The 24,246-nt window shown below is 43.0% G+C and overlaps 1 protein-coding gene across 1 annotated transcript in view; it reads left to right on the plus strand.

Moving 5' to 3' along the window:
* Positions 1 to 18,281, plus strand: part of LOC120048479 (disintegrin and metalloproteinase domain-containing protein 15-like) — a 36,334-nt gene extending 18,053 nt beyond the window's left edge. Inside the window, exons 15-24 of the mRNA XM_038994481.1 lie at positions 1,887 to 1,995; positions 2,177 to 2,372; positions 2,543 to 2,620; positions 2,741 to 2,852; positions 5,070 to 5,229; positions 6,283 to 6,397; positions 12,480 to 12,545; positions 15,361 to 15,429; positions 17,211 to 17,380; positions 17,539 to 18,281. Coding sequence (XP_038850409.1) covers positions 1,887 to 1,995; positions 2,177 to 2,372; positions 2,543 to 2,620; positions 2,741 to 2,852; positions 5,070 to 5,229; positions 6,283 to 6,397; positions 12,480 to 12,545; positions 15,361 to 15,429; positions 17,211 to 17,380; positions 17,539 to 17,605 — 1,142 coding nt within the window. The 3' untranslated portion in view covers positions 17,606 to 18,281. The remainder of the gene's footprint in view (positions 1 to 1,886; positions 1,996 to 2,176; positions 2,373 to 2,542; positions 2,621 to 2,740; positions 2,853 to 5,069; positions 5,230 to 6,282; positions 6,398 to 12,479; positions 12,546 to 15,360; positions 15,430 to 17,210; positions 17,381 to 17,538) is intronic.
* Positions 18,282 to 24,246: the final 5,965 nt, after the last annotated feature.

Below are 24,246 nucleotides of genomic sequence, written 5' to 3' on the forward strand. Positions count from 1 at the left end.
GTACTGTAGAACCTCGAGTTCTGAACCCCAGAGTTCTGGACTGACTGGTCAGCGGAACTGGAACTTTTTAAAAGCAACAGAGAATACTTCCCTGGACAAAGGATTCCTACAGTTTAAGTCGGAAGTTTACATACACTTAGGTTGGAGTCATTAAAACTTGTTTTTCAACCACTCCACAAACTTCTTGTTAACAAACTATAGTTTTGGCAAGTCGGTTAGGACATCTACTTTGTGCATGACACAAGTAATTTTTCCAACAATTGTTTACAAACAGATTATTTCACTTATAATTCACTGTGTTGCAATTCCAGTGGGTCAGAAGTTTACATACACTCAGTTGACTGTGCCTTTAAACAGCTTGGAAAATTCCAGAAAATTCATGGCTTTAGAAGCTTCTGATAGGCTAATTGACATCATTTGAGTCAATTGGAGGTGTACCTGTGGATGTATTTCAAGGCCTAGCTTCAAACTCAGTGCCTCTTTGCTTGACATCATGGGAAAATCAATAGAAATCAGCAAGACCTCAGAAAAACAATTGTAGACATCCACAAGTCTGGTCCATCCTTGGGAGCAATTTCCAAACGCCTGACGTTCATCTGTACTAACAATAGTACGCAAGTATAAACACCATGGGACCACGCAGCCATCATACCGCTCAGGAAGGAGACGCGTTCTGTCTCCTAGAGATGAACGTACTTTGGTGCGAAAAGTGCAAATCAATCCCAGAACAACAGCGAAGGACCTTGTGAAGATGCTGGAGGACACAGGTACAAAAGTATCTATATCCACAGTAAAACGAGTCCTATATTGACATAACCTGAAAGGCCGCTCAGCAAGGAAGAAGCCACTGCTCCAAAACCGCCATAAAATAGCCAGACTACGGTTTGCAACTGCATATGGGGACAAAGATCGTACTTTTTGGGGAAATGTTCTCTGGTCTGATGAAACAAAAATAGAACTGTTTGGCAATAATGACCATCGTTATGTTTGGAAGAAAAAGTGGGAGGCTTGCAAACCGAAGAATACCATCCCAACTGTGAAGCATGGAGGTGGCAGCATCATGTTGTGGGGGTGCGTTGCTGCAGGAGGGACTGGTGCACTTCACAAAATAGATGGCGTCATGAGGGAGGAAAATTATGTGGATATATTGAAGCAACATCTCAAGACATCAGTCAGGAAGTTAAAGCTTGGTCACAAATGGGTCTTCTAAATGGACAATGACCCCAAGCACACTTCCAAAATTGTGGTAAAATGGCTTAAGGACAACAAAGCCAAGGTATTGGAGTGGCCATCACAAAGCCCTGACCTCAATCCTATAGAAAAAAGGCCTACAAACCTGACTCAGTTACACCAGCTCTGTCAGGAGGAATGGGCCAAAATGCACCCAACTTATTGTGGGAAGCTTGTGGACGGCTACCCGAAACATTTGACCCAAGTTAAACAATTTCAAGGCAATGCTACCAAATACTAATTGAGTGTATGTAAACTTCTGACCCACTGGGAATGTGATGAAAGAAATAAAGCTGAAATAAATCATTCTCTCTACTTTTATTCTGACATTTCACATTCTTAAAATAAAGTGGTGATCCTAACTGACCGAAGACAGGGAATTTTTACTAGGATTAAACGTCAGAAATTGTGAAAAACTGAGTTTAAATGTATTTGGCTAAGGTGTCCGACTTCAACTGTATATATATTGTCACTACTAGTGATTGAAGAAACTGTTTTGGTGAGTTATGACATCATATCTAATCTTCATATGCCATATGTTGCAGAGTTGGAGAATTGAGATTGGCTCATAAACTCAGGAGGCAGTGTTGTTCAGACACTTTTACTGTAGGATCTTTGAGACAATTATGATTGTTTAAACTCCCTTTTCTTTTCAGATTCCACAAGGGCTCCGCCTGTCTGCTTTTCCTCCGTCAACAAACAGGGCAACAAATACGGCAACTGTGGCCAGATGCCAAACGGAACCTACATCCCCTGCCCTAGCAAGTAGGTTCCGTTCATTAGGGCACATCGTAGCAAAATGTTTCGCAACAGATAACACAATTAGCATATTTTATTGGACAAGTTAATGTAGTCCTGTCCTATTTCAGTCCTTATTCTTCAATTTGGTGCCTAATGAACACTTCTATATGTCTGACTGTTGCTCTGACTGTGTCTGACTTTTCAGAGATGTGCATTGTGGGAGGCTCCAGTGCCAGGGAGGCAACGACCGTCCGTTGCTAGGCACCAGCGCTGAGATCCTGACCACCAAAGTAAAATTTAACTACAGCGACTTTGTCTGCCGTGGAACCTACTTCCACCTTGGCGACGACGTCTCCGACCCTGCTATGGTGGCACAGGGCACCGCGTGTGGTCTTGGCAAGGTGGGCATTTCCTCAACTATAGAAATACAATGCAAAATACTTTTGTTTTTGTGGAATGGGTAATTTGACCTTTTGTAATAGGGATATAGGAGAGGTTTTCTGTGTTGTTATCTGAGTTTACATAAATATCTAAAATGATGATTGGTATTACTGACCATGTTGTGGTTCAGGCCTGTTGGAACCAGCGGTGTCAGGATGTGTCTTTGTTCGGCGTCGACGATTGTCAGAGCAAATGCAACGGACACGGGGTGAGCAAACCAGCTGCCTGTCTCCCCTTATAGGAGTTATATTGTATAGCTCACAATGGACTGGCCCATACTGTTGATGTTAAATTAATAATATGGCTCAATATCCTCTGACATTGCCAGGTGTGCAACAGCAATAAGAACTGCCACTGTGATGTGGGTTGGGCTCCTCCAGACTGTAGGTACACGGGCCATGGAGGCAGTGTGGACAGTGGCCCTGCAAGAGCACCTAGAGGTACCTCACCATTCCTCTGTTAATGCACAACTTGACTGCACTCATAGATATACACTCAAATCAAATAACATGTATTTATAAAGCCCTTCTTACATCAGCTGATATCTCAAGTGCTGTACAGAATCCCAGCCTAAAACCCCAAACAGCAAGCAATGCAGGTGTAGAAGCACGGTGGCTAGGAAAAACTCCCTAGAAAGGCCAGAACCTAGGAAGAAACCCAGAGAGGAACCAGGCTATGAGGGGTGGCCAGTCCTCTTCTGGCTGTGCCAGGTGGAGATTATAACAGAACATAGCCAAGATGTTCAAATGTTCATAGATGACCAGCAGGGTCAAATCATAATAGTCACAGTGGTTGTCGAGGGTGCAACAGGTCAGCACCTCAGGAGTAAATGCCAGTTGGCTTTTCATAGCCGATCATTGAGAGTATCTCTACCGCTCCTGCTGTCTCTAGAGAGTTGAAAACAGCAGGTCTGGGACAGGTAGCACGTCCGGTGAACAGGTCAGGGTTCCATAGCTGCAGGCAGAACAGTTGAAACTGGAGCAGCAGCACGGCCAGGTGGACTGGGGACAGCAAGGAGTCATCAGGCCAGGTAGTCCTGAGGCATGGTCCTAGGGCTCAGGTCCTCCGAGAGAGAGAAAGAAAGAGAGAGAGAATTAGAGAGAGCATACTTAAATTCACACAGGACACCGGATAAGACAGGAGAAATACTCCAGATATAACAGACTGACCCTAGCCCCCCGACACATAAACTACTGCAGCATAAATACTGGAGGCTGAGACAGGAGGGGTTAGGAGACACTGTGGCCCCATCCGATGATACCCCCGTACAGAGCCAAACAGGCAGGATATAACCCCACCCACTTTGCCAAAGCACAGCCTCCACACCACTAGAGGGATATCTTCAACCACCAACTTACCATCCTGAGACATGGCCGAGTATAGCCCACAAAGATCTCCGCCACGGCACAACCCAAGGGGGGCGCCAACCCAGACAGGAAGATCACGTCAGTGACTCAACCCACTCAAGTGACGCACCCCTCCTAGCGATGGCATGGAAGAGCACCAGTAAGCCAGTGACTCAGCCCCTGTAATAGGGTTAGAGGCAGAGAATCCCAGTGGAGAGAGGGGAACCGGCCAGGCAGAGACAGTAAGCGCGGTTCGTTGCTCCAGAGCCTTTCCGTTCACCTTCACACTCCTGGGCCAGACTACACTCAATCATAGGACCTACTGAAGAGATGAGTCTTCAATAAAGACTTAAAGGTTGAGACCGAGTCTGCGTCTCTCACATGGGTAGGCAAACCATTCCCTAAAAATTGAGCTCTATAGGAGAAAGCCCTGCCTCCAGCTGTTTGCTTAGAAATTCTAGGGACAGTTAGGAGGCCTGCGTCTTGTGACCGTAGTGTACGTGTAGGTATGTACGGCAGGACCAAATCGGAAAGATAGGTAGGAGCAAGCCCATGTAATGCTTTGTAGGTTAGCAGTAAAACCTTGAAATCAGCCCTTGCCTTAACAGGAAGCCAGTGTAGAGAGGCTAGCACTGGAGTAATATGATCAGATTTTTTGGTTCTAGTCAAGATTCTAGCAGCCGTGTTTAGCACTAACTGATGTTTATTTAGTGCTTTATCGAGGTAGCCAGAAAGTAGAGCATTGCAGTAGTCTAACCTAGAAGTGACAAAAGCATGGATACATTTTTCTGCATCATCTTTGGACAGAAAGTTTCAGATTTTTGCAATGTTACGTAGATCAAAAGAGAGATCAGGGTCCAGAGTAACGCCCAGGGCCTTCACAGTTTTATTTGAGACGACTGTACAACCATCAAGATTAATTGTCAGGTTCAACAGAATAGCTCTTTGTTTCTTGGGTCCTAGAACGAGCATCTCTGTTTTGTCCGAGTTTAAAAGTAGAACATTTGCAGCCATCCACTTCCTTATGTCTGAAACACAGGCTTTCATTGAGTGCAATTTTGGAGCTTCACCATGTTTCATCGAAATGTACAGCTGTGTGTCATCCGCATAGCAGTGAAAGTTAACATTATGTTTCCGAATGACATCACAAAGAGGTAAAATATATAGTGAAAACACTTCTTATCTTAATCAAATCCTGGAGAAATTGGGACACCGTGTCAATAAAACTAGGATGAAATAAGTAACATGCACCCAGCTTTAATTCTATGTCTGCCATGATAACCAAGACCACAATATTTTCTGTATCTCTAGGATCTGACCCGGCACGTGTGGCCTTGCTGGTCATCTTCCTCTTCGTCCTGCCAGTGGTTCTCCTCTTCCTCGCCCTGCGTTTCCCCCGGTGTCACCGCAACCTGCCCTGCCTGGGCACTACCAGCCTCTTCCACAAGGGCACCGGACGCCAACAGAGCCGGTGAGAGCCCTGACCCAGTGTTCACATATTAGTTACAATGTGTATATAGTATGTATATGTTTGCGCAGTGCAGAAACCCGCTATCAGTATGGAGAGAATTTCGGCTATAGTGTTTTTTTAATAGCTATAATGGAATGAAAGGGGCTATGGCTAGCTGGAGTATGTGCAAGTTTGAATTGGACATGCACAAGGTTTATCTTGCACTTTATCACTCAGTGAACGTCAGAGTTAACTGTGTTTTTCTCTACCTTTGATTCAATGGGGTCAGTGTGGCCCATAGTGAGAGTTGGGGCCTGGTGTTTGCCGTGGAACAGGCTAAAAGGTACTAAATGTTAAGGGTAGAGTAAAGCCATGGAATTAGTTTCTAGCTGCTCAGTTCTGGGCTGTGTCTTTACGACGAATTGTTATTGAAGTGCAACGTTAATACTTAGTGTTTCATTTAACACCCAAGAGTCTCTCTAGTTTGCAAAAATATCTGAACTTAGGTCCATATTAAAATAACTCACTATAATCTAAAGAGTGACTAAATTTGATTGATCAGTTTTAGTTCAACGGGTGTTTTTTGACTAAACAGCTCAGATACTAGCGATGCACTTTAAGTAGGATATAACGACAAACTAAATGCTACGAAGGCTTTGGGAAACTCACCCCAGTTTAGTTCCCCATTTCTTCAATGTTTTATATAAGACTCCTTTAGAGCCGGTTTCGTGGATAGTGATGGTGACCATTCTTGAGAGTCTCAGTTCTATACGCTTATTTTGAGCGTTTCTCCTGTCAACCTCATTTTTACTTATACTGTAACACTGCAATGACCTCTGACTCTTCAGAACCAGAACTGATTATTCCCCTAGGTTGTAATATCATGTATACCAGTGTATTGTAATCAAACACCCATTCTTTGAGGGCTAGACCAGTGTTATAGAGAAACATAATTATTGTATCTTATGACAGTGCTCAGCTTACTATTTATAATGCTTCAGAACCCACATTATTGAAATTGTGGAATGAACTTTATGGTAATGTGCTAATGTGTGAGTGTGTGCTGTCTCCCAGGACCCCGGCCACAGAGCGAGTGGATGCTCGTAACGGGGAGCAGGTCCAACCACTGAGGTACCACTGGAGCCGCCAGAGTGACATCCAAATGACCCCGTCTCCGCCTTCTAACAAGGTACCACGATGACCCAGCCTGGCCTTCCCTGGCTGTCACTCAAATAGTTTTTCCACCTACACTGTTCCTATGCGCCCCTTGTTACAGGTACATGGAATCGATAACACTGACTTTATTGTAATAATATTAGTCATTTAGCTGACGTCAATCTCTCTGTGTTGACCCACATGAAAAAAATACTACCGTTTACTATAGAATACTATAGTACTTACTGTAGAATTCTGTAGTAAACTGTAGGATAGGGATTAACATGGGTAGCCGAGATCCCTTGACTGACCCAGGAACACACATTTCCCGAAAATATTAAATGTCAAGATCCGAAAAATTACTAAAATGTTCCCCAATGTCGGCACTAATGCAATTCCACAAAATACACAACATGCGCAGAAAAATATTTAATAGCACATTATCCAAACAGGTTGTCGCATGGTAGCCTTTAGTCTGGCGTATTTACTTCACACAAAGTTGCCATAAATTCATAGTGAACGCATAATTGCCACTACTGAACTGCACACATGACCTGAATGCAGTTAATGAACCCTACAGGAAACCCCTACAGTATAGCCTATAAAAGAACGTGTGCCTCTTTGAGCTGTCATTGTGACTCTTCAGACATTCACAAATTTGATAGGCCTATGCACAATTTATTACATAGTCATCTCTGTCACAGACATGAAGTCTGTGGGTAGACATGAGGGAAAATGTATATCTTCTCCTGTCTGACTGCCTAGGCTATTTTCTTTTCCAAAATCCTGACTCCTGTCTTGCATGAAAATTCCTAACTTTATTCTGTAATGCATAGGTTGCATTATCAAAGCACGTCTCTGGCCTATGCATGTCAAAATGCCGCTATAACATTTCCCCTGCTTCTTTGCTCTGTCTCAGACTTTCTGCCCATAGATCTTCAGTAGAGAATGTATGCTCAACTAACAAAATGGGAGTAGATATGGATATTTTGAAAACGGGTGTTCTTTGTTAAGATACTTTGATATTTAAACTATTTCCACTCTTCATCTCCCTATTATTCATGAGCTGATCTGCTATCTGTATAATCATCAACTCGATTTTTGCCAAATATAGGAGATATTCTATCATTCGTTGAAGGTTATTCAACGAATAACCTTCAACGATAAGGTTAAATAAGGTTAAAGTTTGTATGATTAAGGTTAAAGTTTGTATGATTATACATGTCAATGCTTTGGGTGCGCTCTGTGCGACCTGAGCACACTATTTGTCGAGATGGCTTACTGCTGAAATTTGCTGAATTCATTGAGGAACATAAGGCTCAGAATTTATGAATGGCCTGTTTCGCAATTCACAACGATGTCATTGGCGATCAAAGATCAAAGACAGACTCTATAATTACTAAATATCAGTTTCATTTTGTCTGAAATCTTTACTCTCTTATTTGGGGAGAACCCTGGCATAGTGACCATATCTTGGTTTTAAACTCTTTAAATGGGCAAATCAGGGCTCACCGTTCTGCAGGAACACGTTGGGGGGGGGGGGGGGGGGGGGGGGGCAGTAGGGAGAGGTACCGGTGCGGTGCAGAACTTTTGAGATAAATATGAATTATTCGCGGGTATTGAAACTTGTCTTGAAAATATGAATCCCTACTGCTGAATACTATACTACACACTAGTATTCTCCTCGATTGTGTAGTGCTTACTATAGAAATCTGTAGTGTACTGTAGAATACTATACTACACACTGTAGTATACCTTAATCATGTGTAGTAGTTACTATAGAATTTCTACCTACTGGTTATGGAAATGTTTTAGTAGGAGAAAAGAGAAAGCAGCCAATTCCATGTCACAGATAATAAAACAAAAATACTATAGTGAAGACTATAGTATTTTAGGCTTGGGTAGTATACTGTATACTGGGGTATTTGGAAATAGCCACGGGATGCTTTTTCAATGCTGTCAATATCAATGAAACTATTTCTTACATATTTTAAATACTTTGAATATTTGTAGCTACTTTTTAAGTAAAGTACCTGCAGTCAACTTGTGCAATACGTTAGGAGATAAAGAAGATTGCGTTCTTCATTTCACCGGTCACATTATTTTTCATTATGAAGTTTAACGGTAGTCCCTAATCACATGGTGTTTGTCTACAAGCACACAATGACTAGAGACCAGAGCCTTGTGAGTCACTCACTGTTGCGCAGCACACCCCAGGTGATCTAGTTACAGTATGGAATTCATCACTAAATGTTTGACAGCTAGATATCTTCTAACTATTAAGTTCACTGTCTAAAATGTGCTCAATACTCTGTAGTTGTGCATTTGGTTTGCTAATTTAGTAGCTAGTTATCTAGTAGCCAGCAGACCTGTGTAGATTAAAATGTACCTCAATCCAGGGATGAGAAATGTGAGGTACTCCGAATTGTCCCATTATCTTCACGGTGTAACAGTTGGGATAATGGGACCATTCAGAGTACAACGCATTTCTCATCCCTGGATTGAGGTACATTTTCTGAGCCATATCTTGCACTGACTCCATGGTGTCTTAATATACACAGGAATGCTGTCTGAACCTAGTAAGTCAGCAGGTAGAATTTTCTGGCTAGTTATCTAGCTTAGTGTTCAGCTTCTTGCAAAATCAGCATTGCTAACCTTTGGATTACAGAGGCTGAATGGGGTTTGAAAATAGCACCCCTTGTGTTCAGTGCCAGTATTACAGAATATCCCGGGATGGCACAAGGTCGGTATGACAATCAGGATACCGCCAAAGCCTATAGTATACACTATAATCTTTTAACTATAGTAATACTACTGCATTTATACTATAGTAAATTGTAAATACTACAGTAAATCCACAAAAACACTACAGTAAATACTATAGTATATAATTATAGTAATACTACAGCATTTACAATGACTTAGGAAAGTATTCAGACCCCTTGACTTTTTCCACAATTTGTTAGGTTACAGCCTTATTCTAAAATGTATTTAAAAAAATAAAAAATAAATCCTCATCAATTTACACACAATACCCCATAAAGACATGTTTGCTCATTTATAAAATAAACGGAAATATCATATTTACATAAGTATTCAGACCCTTTACTCAGTATTTTGTTGAAGCACATTTGGTAGCGATTACAGCCTCGGGTCTTCTTGGGTATGACGCTACAAGCTTGGCACACCTGTAATTGGGGAGTTTCTCCCATTCCTCTCTGCAGATCCTCACAAGCTCTGTCAGGTTGGATGGGGAGCGTTGCTGCACAGCTATTTTCAGGTCCCTCCAGAGATGTTTGATCGGGTTCAAGTCCGAGCTCTGGCTGGATCACTCAAGGAAATTCAGAGACTTGTCCTGAAGCCACTCCTGTATTGTCTTGGATGTGTGCTTAGGGTCATTGTCCTGTTGGAAGGTGAACCTTCGCCCCAATCTGAGGTCTTGAGCGCTCTGGAACAGGTTTTCATCAAGGATCTCTGTACTTTGCTCCATTTATCTTAGCCTTCATTCTGACTAGTCTCCCAGTCCCTGCTGCTGAAAAGCATCCCCACAGCATGATGCTGCCACCACCATGCTACACCATAGGGATGGTGCCAGGTTTCCTCCAGACGTAACGCTTGACATTCAGGTCAAAGAGTTACATCTTGGTTTCATCAGACCAGAGAATCTTGTTTCTCATAGTCTGAGAGTCCTTAGGTGCCTGTTGGCAAACTCCAAGCAGGCTGTCATGTGCCTTTTTACTGAGGAGTGGCTTCCGTCTGGCCACTCTACCATAAAGGCCTGATTGGTGGAGGGCTGAAGAGGTGGTTGTCCTTCTGGAAGGTTCTCCCATCTCCACAGAGGAACTCTAGAGCTCGGTCAGAGTGACCATCGGGTTCTTGGTCACCTCCCTGACCAAAGCCTTTCTCCCGATTGCTCAGTTTGGCCGGGCGGCCAGCTCTAGGAAGAGTCTTGGTGGTTCTAAACTTCTTCCATTTAAGAATGATGGAGGCCACTGTGTTCTTGGGGACCTTCAATGCTGCAGAATTGTTTTGGTACCCTTCCCCAGATCTGTGCCCCGACACAGTCCTGTCTCGGAGCTCTACGGACAATTCCTTCGACCTCATGTCTTGGTTTTTGCTCTGACATGCACGGTCAACTGTCGGTCCAATCAATCGAATTTACCACAGGTGGACTACAATCAAGTTGTAGAAACATCTCAAGGATGATCAATGGAAACAGGATGCACCTGAGCTCAATTTTGAGTCTCATGGCAATGGGTCTGAATGCTTATGTAAATGAGGTATTTCTGTTTTTTGATTTAATAAATGTGCTAATATAAAAAAAATATTAGAATAAGGCTGTAATCTAACAAAATGTGGAAAAAGTAAATGTGTCTGAATACTTTCCGAAGGCACTGTATACTATAGTATTTTTTAAATGTGGGGAGCTATTCCTGAATGTTGCAATGTTATAGACAGGTCTATCTTGTTCAAGACTGATGTTTTTGAATTTGTAGAAGAGGATGAGGCTACATGTGTAGTGGGCATTTCTATGAGTTGTAAGATTGGCCTGAATAAGGGGAGCATAAAGAAAATACAAAAAGCATCTAACACATTAACAAGGTCTACAGTTAGTAACTACACTGAACAAAAATATAAACGCAACATGCAACAATTTCAAAGATTTTACTGAGTTACAGTTTATAAAAAAACATATGGAAATCAGTCAATTCAAATACATTCATTAGGCCCTAATCTATGGATTTCATATGATGGTCACAGATAGATACCTTTAAAAAAAGGTAGGGGCGTGGATCAGAAAATCAGTCAGTATCTGGTGTGACCACCATTTGCCTCATGCTGAGCATCACATCTCCTTCACATAGAGTTGATCAGGCTGTTGATTGTGGCCTGTTGTTCCACTCATCTTCAATGGCTGTGCGATGTTGCTGGATATTGGCTGGAACACACTGTCTTACACGTCGATCCAGAGCAACCCAAACATGTTCAATGGGTGACATGTCTGGTGAGTATGGAAGAACTGGGACATTTTCAGCTTCCAGGAATTAGGTACAGATCCTTGCGACATGGGGCCGTGCATTATCATGCTGAAACATGAGGTGATTGCGGCAGATGAATGGCATGACAATGGGCCTCAAGATCTCGTCACGGTATCTCTGTGCATTCAAATAGCCATTGATAAAATGCAATTGTGTTCGTTATCCGTAGCTTATGCCTGCCCATACCATAACCCCACCGCCACCATGGGGCACTCTGTTCACAGCGTTGACGTCAGCAAACTGCTCGCCCATGCGACGCCATACATGCTGTCTGCCATCTGCCTAGTACAGTTGAAACCCGGGATTCATCTGTGAAGAGCACACTTCTCCAGCGTGCCAGTGGCCATCAAAGGTGAGCATTTGCCTACTGAAGTCAGTTACGACGCCAAACTACTGTGAGCTTCCCTGATACAGTTTCTGCAGAAATTCTTCAGTTGTGCAAACCCACAGTTTCCTCAGCTGTCTGGGTGGCTAGTCTCAGACAATCCCGCAAGTGTTGAAGCCGGATGTGGAGGTCATGTGCTGGCGTGGTTACACGTGGTCTGCGGTTGTGAGAAATGAAAATGTAATTCTCTGGCAACAGCTCTGGTGGACATTCCTGCAGTCAGCATGCAAATTGTACGCTCCCTCAACTTGAGACATCTGTGGCGTTGTGTGACAAAACTGCACATTTTAGAGTGGCCTTTTATTGTCCGCAGCACTTGGTGCACCTGTGTAATGATAATGCTGTTTAATCAGCTTCTTGATATGCCACACTTTTCAGGTGGATGATTTATTTGAGCAAAGGAGAAATGCTCACTAACAGGGATGTAAACAAATTTGTACACAGCATTTTAGAGAAACAAGCTTTTTGTGTGTGTTGAACATTTCTGGGATCTTTTATTTCGGCTCATGAAACATGGGATCAACACTTTACGTGTTTCGTTTATATTTTTGTTCAGTGTATGTTCTCAAGTGACCAATTCATATTTTCTCAATCTGAGAGTTGAATATGTAATGCTCAATTCTAATAACTAACTTACCCTCCAATGCATGTTTCCATTGGCTGTCAAAACCCTTTGACTCCTGTTTTCTCAGGTTCAGGACAGACCTGCTCCGCCTACTAAGCCACTCCCCCCTGACCCTGTCTTAAAACAAGCCCAGGTAACCTGGCCTAGGCCTGTGAGGTGATGGGTAGCTTGAAAAATGCTTGTGTGTGCAATGCAGTGAAATGAAATCTCTACATAAATAATTAGTAATCTATAAGAATCCTCATGTTTTCTAAAACTAACATTCTGTGTCTTTTTATGTGTGTAGTTGCAGTATTATAGCGAAGTCCTGTTTGTTCCTCTACTTTTTCCATATATCCATCATTGGATAAGAAAGAAACGGCCAGCCCCCACCAAGCCCCTGCCCCCCGACCCCAGCCCCCTTAACAGCCAGGTACAGTCAAAGGTTGCCATTTAATGAGGAGGTCTTCGTCCATATGTAGCAGCAGTAGCCGTAGCAGTAGCCGTAGCCGTAGCCGTAGCAGTAGCCGTAGCCGTAGCCGTAGCAGTAGCCGTAGCTGTAGCCGTAGCTGTAGCCGTAGCTGTAGCCGTAGCTGTAGCATTAGCAGCACCACCAACACAGTTGATTCTCATGCAATCGCCCTTTTTCTATCTATGTTTAGAGGTCCATGCCATCACACTGTTTCTTTAAAATGATTCTATGAAGGGGCCTCCCGAGTGGCGCAGCGGTCTAAGGCTTGAGGCATCACTACAGACCCGGGTTCGATCCCAGGCTGTGTCGCAGCCGGCCGCGTTGTTAGGGGAGGGTTTGGCCGGCCGGGATGTCCTTGTCCCATCACGCTCTAGCAACTCCTTGTGGCACGCTGACTTCGGTCGCCAGTTGTACTGTGTTTCCTCCGACACAGTGGTGCGGCTGGCTTCTGGGTTAAGCGAGCAGTGTGTCAAGAAGCAGTGCGGCTCGTCAGGGTCGTATTTCGGAGGACGCATGGCTCTCAACCTTCGCCTCTCCCGAGTCCGTACGGGAGTTGCAGCGATGGGACAAGACTCTAACTACCAATTGGATATCACGAAATTGGGGTACAAATATTAAGAAAGTAAACATTTAATTTTTTTTTGGGATATGACATCATGTCAGTGAATGGAAACCTGCATGTGATGATGGGTAGCTTGAAAAATGCTTGTGTGTGCAATGCTATGAGATGAAATCTCTACATAAATAATAATTAGTAATTTATAAGAATCCTCATGTTTTCTAGAACTAACATTCTGTTTACATTGTACAAATAGTGAACATTTTGGAGTATTGTGACACTACTCTGTAGAGTCTCATTCAGTATTCTGTTAGAATACCTGAATAGTACCTTTCCTTTGGTTGGTCTCTTCCACCCCTCACTCATTCTCTACATCTATTCCTCCTGTTCTTCTGTTTTCCGTCCGTTATTCTAGCCATCGTTGAGTGACTTAAATTATGTTGAAAACTAACCACAGCATTACTTTGATTACTTAGCATTACTTACTGGCATGGGGGGAGCATGTTCTTCCTTTTAGTGCCAACAGTAGCCACAGTGTCTAATGCTTAACAAAGGTTTAATTTGGACAAGATTAACTCTCCTGTTTAGACATGTAAATCTGTCACTTAGCGAAAGAACCCTCCACATGAGCGAACTCTCTATCCCCAGCTTAGATCTGGAAGAGTAGCCTATGTGCTGAGACACAATGATTGAACTAGTTGACAAAGACCATGGCTCCACACACCAGAGTGGTTTATCTCTTTATTTCCAATCACTTTCATAAATTGTAATACTTGACTTGAATATTATGTGATGATGCCTACAACAGGGTTGGCATTATTACATAACATTCAAATCTAGAGCTACATAGTTAATTAGCTAACGCTCTAGAATCAATGTACACTGAGTGTACAAAACATTAGGAACAACTTCCTAATTTTGAGTTGCTAACCTTTTTGCCCTCAGAACAGCCTTGAATCATCGAGGCAGGGACTCTCCAAGGTGTCAAGCATTCCACAGGGATGCTGACCCATGTTGACTCCAATGCTTCCAATAGTTGTGTCAAGTTGGCTTGATGTCCTTCGGGTGGTGGACCATTCTTGATACTCTCGGGAAACTGTTGAGCGTGAAAAATCCAGCAGTGTTGCAGTTCTCAACCCACTCAAACCGGTGCGCCTGGCACCTGCTACTATACCCTGTTCAAAGGCACTTACATCTTTTGTCTTGCCCATTCACCCTCAGAATGGCACACATACACAGTTAATTTCTCAATTGTCTCAAGGCTTAAAACTCCTTCTTTAACCTGTTGCCTCCCCTTCATTTACTGTACACTGATTGAAGTGGAATTAACAGGTGACATCAATAAGGGATCATAGTTTTCACCTGGTCAGTCTGTCATGGAAAGAGCATGTGTTCCTAATGTTTGTACACTCAGTGTATATTCCATACCACTGTTCCTCAAAAAGTATCTTATGGTCTTTGGTCAAGTTGCTGATTTCTAAGTTTTGTTCAGTGTGGGTAAATTCATTTCATCTGTATGGCTTTGAGGAGCACTGGTGTCAATCATCTTTCCCTCTTATCATCTACTTCCATGATTGGAATCTGTCTTGTCAATAGTAGCGTAATGGATTCTCTTCCATTACTTTAGAGTGCATTTGTTACCTTCATGGTACTGAGCATGATGGCGAATGAATAGAGGTAGCTGTCTCGTCTCTGTGGTTTGCTAATATAAATGATTTGTCTTTGTCTCATTGCATGAGAATTGGTCTGAAGTTTGTTGTTTTCATTGTACAAATAGTGAACATTTTGGAGTATTGTGACACTACTCTGTAGAGTCTCATTCAGTATTCTGTTAGAATACCTGAATAGTCCCTTTCCTTTGGTTGGTCTCTTCCACCCCTCACTCTCATTTTCTCCATCTATTCCTCCTGTTCTTCTGTTTTCCGTCCGTTATTCTAGCCATCGTTGAGTCGGCCGGCTCCTCCCACCAAGCCTCTACCCCCTGACCCTGTGCTAACAGGCAGCCAGGTACCAGAGTAGCATGTAGACATGGCTGCATGTGGGCATTGGGTCTGATTGGTTGATTTATGTGACGAGTGTGGTTGGTTGGTTAATTGATTGTGGAGGGATTTAATGGTTGATTGGTGGGATTGTGTGGTTAATTGATGTGTATGTAGTTGATTGGTTGATTCAATGGATTGAATGATTTGAGACAATTAATCTAATCAGACTAATCAAGCTTTAGTTCAGAATTGTATTGTATTGCTGAATTTACATTTATGTGCAAATGCAGATCAAAGTACTTCATATTCACTCACTTGGAAGTGGCTCTAAAAAGTTGGTTACAAAAGAATGCACAGCCAATCTATGGCTATAGGTAATGGCAATGTTGGTAACTAATTGAAAATAAAAAATTATTTAGGTGAAATTAGCATTTTAAAGTTAAAGTACAAACTGCATTGTGTTAATGTGTGATACTGCATTTGCATATTAAACCATGCTTAATATATTGGTGTAGTGTAAATACACACACAGGCCAGTTTATTAGGTACAGCACCCCGTTCACGAAAATGGATTGCTCCTACAGACAGTGAGTCACGTGGCCATGTCATCGAGACATTAAGTTACTGTTTGATTGAAGGTTGAATGGACAAAACAAGTGGCCCAAGCAACTTTAAGCGTGGTATGATTGTCGATGCCAGGCGCGCCAGATCCAGTATCTTAGAAACGGACGCCTTCCTGGGCTTTTCACACACAACAGTGTCTAAGGTTTACCGAGAATAGTGTGACAAACAAAAAACATCCAGTCGGTGGCAGTCTTGTGGGCGAAAAAGGCACGTTGATGAGAGAGGTCGAAAGAGAGTGGCAAGAATCGTGCAAGCTAACAGGCGGGCCACAAACAGACAAATGGCACAGTACAACAGTGGTGTGTAGAATAGCATCTCGGAATGCACAACTCGTCGGTCCTTGTCACGGATGGGCTACTGCAGCAGACGACCACACCGGGTTCCACTCCTATCAGCTAAAAATAACAAGAATCGTCTCCAGTGGGCACGTGATCACCAACACTGGACAATCGAGGAGTGGAAAAACATTGCCTGGAGTGGCCTGCGCAGTCCCCAGACCTCAACCCAATAGAGCATCTTTGGGATGAGATGGAACAGGCTGTTTACAGCATGGATGTACCGCCGTCCAATCTGCAGCAACTGCGTTATGCCATCGAGTCAGCATGGACCAACATCCCCGTGGAACGTTTCTGACACCTTGTAGAATGCCCCAACTAATTCAGGCTGTTCTGGAGGCAAAGGGGGTGTCCGACCCTGTACTAGATGGGTGTACCTAATAAACTGTCCGGTGAGTGTAGTTTGCATCGTCCACCTACAAGCAGGCAACCATCAACACGTCAATATCAGCAAGTCGCATAAATTATTTCTAGTACCATTAGCAGAACACTTAACTAAACCAAAAGTTAATTAATTAAATCTACGTTTGGTCTAGAGCCCATCCCTGCAACTCCAGTCCTCGGGGCCGTAGTGGTCACACTAGTTCCTTATCCCTAGCAAACACAGCTGATTTAAACTAATTGCGGTTTTGAACTGAAGATCATTAGTTGGTTATTGGAGTCGTGTGTTAGCTGGGGCAAAAGTGACACCAATTAGGCCCCCAAGGATTGGAGTTGGTCTAGAGCCCTCAATTTTCAGTTGTCTTGTCACTGTTACCTAAACTCTATGTGACGATCGGCTGTAATCAACGAAAATCATTGTATCACACCTGGATTGTATTATATGTTTCTTTTGTATTTTCTTCAGGCCCTTGTACCACCCAAAAAACCACCAGCACCCAGGAAGTCCTTGCCTTCAGAGCCCCCGTCACATCCCACCCACCCTGGGTACATTGCATCTGGTGCCCCCCTGCAACATGGAGCAAGTAGAACTTCAGTTCCACCTGTTGGCCCTCCTGTTGCAGCCGTCCCTTCCAGGTACTTCAGTGACTGTATTGTTCGGCTAATTTGATGAATGTATAGATGTCAGATGAATGGGCAGGTAGACACATACAGTTGGCGTTGTACAGTATTGTAACAAAAGCTGGAGGTGACCTTCTTTTCTATCTTTCTATATCCCTCTCTATCTCACATAGACTTGCCCCTTTACCTCCAGTACGGACGTCACAACCCAGAAAACCCAACTCGACACCTCCGGTTTAACTGACAAAGATCCACAAAACCTCTGAGATTCTCTTAAACCGGACCTGACAGCATGAATTGCACTGATTCAGCCAAGAGTTTTATTATGGAGAACCTTATAGGAAGGCTCAGAACCCAGAAGTCTCCAAATGAAGGCTGCTTTTCACTCTCCCTGCCCCCCCCCTAAACTATTTCCTGTTGTCTTCTTCCTGAGAGACTGACAGGTGCCTTGGGTGGTTGGTTACTTGCCGTGTTGGGACAGACTGGGGCTCCGAGCAAAGCAGAGAAGATCTGGAATGTTCAGTTGGGTTGATCCATTGGCCATTAAGAAACTGGATGGATGTAGTTAAGTATCCGTCAAAGATGTAACACTTCATGAAAACTGTGTGGCTTTTGACATTAACTAACAATTACAAAAACGGATGTCTACACAGAGGCTAAACTCAATTGAGATTAAAGGCCCAGTACTGGTTTTATGGCACTTGCACGTTTGAATGTGCCCTGTGATGCTTCAGAACAACGTATTACTCTTCTACTTATAGGTTGAAGCCCAAGTCATCCTCCCAATCCGACTGTGGCCACCACTTTTGCACCATTTTGCAATATTTTATTTTAAGTGGCTTGGCTAATGCAGGCCTCAGGAAACCAGTCCTGACCACCCCTTGCTCTCTTTCTGGAATAAAGAAGCATGTCAACACTTTCATTCACCGCAATGATTTCTTTGATCTCCATCACAATGGTGTCATTGAGGGGGAGGACCTTGCATGCAACCCTCTCTGACTAACCCTTGAGATGAAATGAGAATAGTGTCACAGAAGCTTTAGTTCTTGATTGCAGAGCTGTACAACTAACTGCACAACTGTAAATACCAGAGAATTCTAACTTGCCTACTAGTTTTAATTCTACAATAAGGGCTATTTAAAAGCCAAAGAGATGATCTCTGGAGAAGTGAGGGGGGAAGTAGATTGAACTTTGTGAAATGATAGGCCACTTCTCGAAGACTGACCTACGCTGTGACAGAAGATCAGTTGCCTTTTTTGTGAGAACACTCAGATGTAACATGAATTGTTACGAATTTTGCTCAATGCAATTATGGGAGTGTCTTTTCATGAGACTGTTCTACTTTGAACTCTGTCATTCTGCATTTGTCCTACTGTCTCAATTGAGACGTTCACTGCTGCTGAGGGATATAAAACGGACTGTGGAAAAGTGACTGGTTTTGTTGGCTGCTTAATTTTCCTCTTTTGTATGAACCTTTTGTGCTGACTTACCCTTTCACACAGTGATATCACAGCACTGGGTGTGCAACTAAGTTGAAACAACACTGGTGCTTGGGAAGGAGGAAGGTGTTAACTAGCTTGCATGCCAATTTGATCAAATACATTCTTCTCATACATGGTGTGAGTGTGTGCCTGCAGCCCGGATTCGCAGTGACTGGTTTCAGGGGATGCAGATGTGAGAAGAGATGTCATGTCGCTCTCACATTTAACACAAAAGGAAACGTAACATAAATAGAAGGCTTAATTCTGAGAAGTCAGACTTCCTCTGAACATTTGCTATGAATTGTGATGTTGTCTTATGGGGAAATATTTATTTATCCATCTCCAACATTTCTTGAAATGTTGCTCGTGTCAACCCTTTTGGATCCATAAGTGTATGTTTTGATGAAATGGCACAACTGCACTACGCATCATTCACTCTTCCTTGCACACAGTTGTAGAACCTGTGTTGTTAAAAATGTTGTATTTCAAAACTTATGCTTGTGTACGTAACACTAGAAAAGCCGGGCCTCAAGGGACCCCACTTTGAACCAATGAGCGGTCATTTTGACTGCAACATTCTAACAAATACATTCCATATATGCTATCGGAAAAAGTTTTAGAAACAGATGCCTCACAAGTCCTCAACTGGCAGCTTCATTAAATAGTACCCGCAAAACACCAGTCTCAATGTCAACAGTGAAGAGGCGACTCCAGGATGCTGGCCTTTTAGGCAGAGTTGAAAAGAAAAAGCCATATGTCAGACTGGCCAATAAAAGATTAAGATGGGAAAAAGAACAGACACAGGACAGAGGAACTCTGCTTAGAAGGCCAGCATCCCGGAGTCGCCTCTTCACTGTTGATGTTGAGACTGGTGTTTTGTGGGTACTATTTAATGAAGCTGCCAGTTGAGGACTTGTGAGGTGTCTGCCAACCTCTGCCCAATGCACTTCCTCCCACAGAGGTGAGGTGATTGGTTGTCTTGGTCCACGTTGTCTTGTTTTGTACGCTTTGTACAAAATAATAAAATGCAGTACTACAGGATATTTCTTAACGTAGCTCTTTATTAGCTAGTTATATTAGCTAGCATGTTCACGTATCTCCAACCATATTTTTTTTTTTACACCTTTATTTAACTAGGCAAGTCAGCTAAGAATGTAACAGCAACCTTCCTCCTCTTCGTCTGACGAGGAGGTGTAGTAGGGATCGGACCAATACGCAGCGTAGTTAGTGTCCATGTTTTAATAATAAACAACTGAACATGAACACAAATACAAAATAACAAACGTGGCAAAACCGAAACAGTCCTATCTGGTGAAATGAACACAAAGACAGAAGACAACCACCCACCAACCCCAACACAAAACAAGCTACCTAAATATGGTTCCCAATCAGAGACAATGACTAACACCTGCCTCTGATTGAGAACCATATCAGGCCATACATAGAAATGGACAAACTAGACACACAACATAGAATGCCCACCCAGCTCAGGTCCTGACCAACACTAAAACAAAGAAAACACAAAAGAACTATGGTCAGAACGTGACAAAGAACACATTCTTATTTTCAATGACGGCCTAGGAACGGTGGGTTAACTGCCTTGTTCAGGGGCAGAACGACAGATTTTTACCTTGTCAGCTCAGGGATTCAATATTGCAACCTTACGGTTAACTAGTCCAACGCTCTAACCACCTGCCTCACGAGGAGCCAGCCTTTTACACGAATGCAGTAAGAAGCCAAGGTAAGTTGCTAGCTAGCATTAAACTTATCTTATAAAAAACAATCAATCAATCAATCATAATCACTAGTTATAACTACACATGGTTGATGATATTACTAGTTTATCTAGCGTGTCCTGCGTTGCATAAAATCGATAATTTTTCGCATTCGCGAAAAAGGACTCGTTGCTCCAACGTGTACCTAACCATAAACATCAATGCCTTTCTTAAAATCAATACACAGAAGTATATATTTTTAAACCTGCATATTTAGCTAAAAGAAATCCAGGTTAGCAGGCAATATTAACCAGGTGAAATTGTGTCACTTCTCTTGCGTTCATTGCACGCACAGTCAGGGTATATGCAACAGTTTGGGCCGCCTGGCTCATTGCGAACTAATTTGCCAGAATTTTACGTAATTATGACATAACATTGAAGGCTGTGCAATGTAACAGGAATATTTAGACTTATGGATGCCACCCGTTAGATAAAATACGTAACGGTTCCGTATTTCACTGAAAGAATAAACGTTTTGTTTTCAAGATGATAGTTTCCGGATTCGACCATATTAATGACCTAAGACTCGTATTTCTGTGTGTTATTATGTTATAATTAAGTCTATGATTTGATAGAGCAGTCTGACTGAGCGATGGTAGGCACCAGCAGGCTCGTAAGCATTCATTCAAACAGCACTTTCGTGCGTTTTGCCAGCAGCTCTTTGCAATACTTCAAGCATTGCGCTGTTTATGACTTCAAGCCTATCAACTCCTGAGATTAGGCTGGTGTAACCGATGTGAAATGGCTAGCTAGTTAGCGGGGTGCGTGCTAATAGCGTTTCAAACGTCACTCGCTCTGAGACTTGGAGTAGTTGTACCCCTTGCTCTGCATGGGTAACGCTGCTTCGAGGGTGGCTGTTGTCAATGTGTTCCTGGTTCGAGCCCAGGTAGCGGCGAGGAGAGGGATGGAAGCTATACTGTTACACTGGCAATACTAAAGTGCCTATAAAAACAACCAATAGTCAAAGGTATATGAAATACAAATCGTATAGAGAGAAATAGTCCTATAATTCCTATAATAACTACAACCTAAAACTTCTTACCTGGGAATATTGAAGACTCATGTTAAAAGGAACCACCAGCTTTCATATGTTCTCATGTTCTGAGCAAGGAACTTAAACGTTAGCTTTCTTACATGGCACATATTGCACTTTTACTTTCTTCTCCAACACTTTGTTTTTGCATTATTTAAACCAAATTGAACATGTTTCATTATTTATTTGAGGCTAAATTGATTTTATTGATGTATTATATTAAGTTAAAATAAGTGTTCATTCAGTATTGCTGTAATTGTCATTATTACAAATTTTAAAAAATTAAATCGTCCGATTAATTGGTATCGGCTTTTTTGGTCCTCCAATAATCGGTATCGGCGTTGAAAAATTATAATCGGTCGACCTCTAGTTTACACATGAATATTACGTCTCCCTTCTTTTAAAACAAAAGAAAAATGTTTTACATATTCTAAGCGTAGTTTGAACTCAAGAGAAGTAACCATTTATATTGCATACTACACCAACTGAATCAACATAGACTCTGAAACAATGATCCAACATACTGTTATTTTTCGAACAAGGGATTCTCAGCAACTCAGCTTTCACAGTAGAAATTACATCTTAACATTTCAAACAAATACAATACCAAAGCATTTCAAGTGAACGTTCAATAACAAGTTTACAGTCTGGAACTCTTTTAGGGCAGCGATCCACCTACACCCTTTGACATTTCACAGGTCTAGGACAGCTCTGGGCTTGACCTCTCTTCCTGACCTTGTGCGATATGATGCTGAGCATGCTTCTGTGTCAGTCAACAGTTCTTGTGGTGTTGCAGGTAAGTATGGTGTATGTTGTGCTGTGTGTGTGTGTAGTCCATCACGCTCTCTTTCAGGGGAACAGTTCATCTCATCAGTGTGTTGTTCTTTTGTGTTCAGTAGGTGATGACGATTGCGGCGGTACACCGCTCCTTCTGCGGTGCGGACGTGATATGAACGTTCAGTGTCAGCTGGCTGGATGACGACTGCTGGCTTCCAGAGGCCATGCTCCTGGATTCTAACTGACTCTCCGTCGATCAGTGATGGCAGTGGTCTAGCTGACCTGTCGTAGTATCATTTTTGTTGTTGTTGTCTCTGTGCACGTTTTTCATGCATTTCCTTGTAGCTGACGACCTCAGGTTGTTGGTGCTGGGGAAGGATTGAGCGAAGTCTGCGGCTCATCAACAGCTGGGCTGGTGATTTGAAGTTGTCAACTGGAGTGTTGCGGTATTCAAGGAGACTGAGGTAGGGGTCTCTCTTGTCTGCTTTTGCTTTGTCCATAAGTGATTTAGCAATCTGCACAGATTTTTCAGCAAGGCCATTACTTTGAGGGTAATGTGGGTTTGTGGTGACATGTGTAAACTCCCATGCTTTTGTGAAGGATTCAAAGTCATTTGATTTGTAACAGGGCCCATTGTCAGATATTAAAGTCTCTACAATGCCATGCCTGGCAAAGGCTGCTTTCAGCTTGTGTATCACAGCTGCAGATGTGGTGCTGTGAAGCTTGTCGAGTTCGAAGTATCTGCTGTAGTAGTCCACTGTTACGATGTAGTCCTCGTTGTTCCAGGTGAACAGATCGTTTGCCACGACCTGCCAGGGTCGGTCTGGGATACAGTGAGGTAACATTGGCTCTTTGGTGTTTGAGGGGCGTCGTTCAAGACATATGGCGCATTTACCAACAATGTCCTCTATTTGTTTGCACATTCCGGGCCAAAACAAAATGTCCCGTGCTCTCTGTTTGTACTTTTCCATGCCCATGTGTCCAGCATGGATCTTTGTCAAAATCTCTTCTCTGAGACTGGTAGGAATAATGATTTTCTCTCCTTTGAAAATTATTCCGTTGATCTGTGATAGTTCATCTCGATGGTTCCAGAATTCTGAGACGCTCTGAGGGCATTTTCTCCTCTCCTCAGGTCATCCATCCTGTATGACTTTCCTCAGCTGTGCGAGTTGTGAGTCCTTTTGCTTCTGCTTGGATCTCCTTCAGTTTTGTGTCACTAACTGGTAAGTTGCTGTACACAGTGTGCACTTGCATGTCCATGCCTTCACATAGGCTGCTGTCCTTATAGGTAAGAAACCTCCTGGAGAGTGTGTCTGCGACAGGGATGTCTTTGCCTGGACGGTGAGTGATTGTGAAGTCGTATTTTTGTAGTTGAAGGATCATTCTCTGTAGCCTTGGCGGGGCTGCGGCTAGTGGTTTCCTCATGATTGACTCAAGGGGCTTGTGGTCGGATTCCACAATGACTTGTCGTCCATATACGTACTGATGGAAACGTTTACATCCGAACAGAATGGCGTAGAGCTCCTTTTCAATTTGAGCGTAGTTGATTTCACAGCCTGTGAGAGATTTGGAAGTGTAGCCGATGGGCTTTCCTTCTTGCAATAGCACTGCACCCAGTCCATACTTCGACGCGTCCACTTGGAGTCTGAGCTCTTTGTCGGGGTCATAGTAGGCAAGGATTGGTCCTGGTTCTCTCGTGATCAAGTCTTTCACATTCTGGAAAGCAATGTCGTGTTGCTTGTCCCAGAGAAACTCACTGGACTGCTTTAGCAGTTGACAAAGGGGTGCATTAGCATTGGAGAGGCTGGGTGCGAA

The sequence above is a fragment of the Salvelinus namaycush genome, chromosome 5 (genome assembly GCF_016432855.1).
Source record: "Salvelinus namaycush isolate Seneca chromosome 5, SaNama_1.0, whole genome shotgun sequence".
Taxonomy (NCBI): domain Eukaryota; kingdom Metazoa; phylum Chordata; class Actinopteri; order Salmoniformes; family Salmonidae; genus Salvelinus; species Salvelinus namaycush.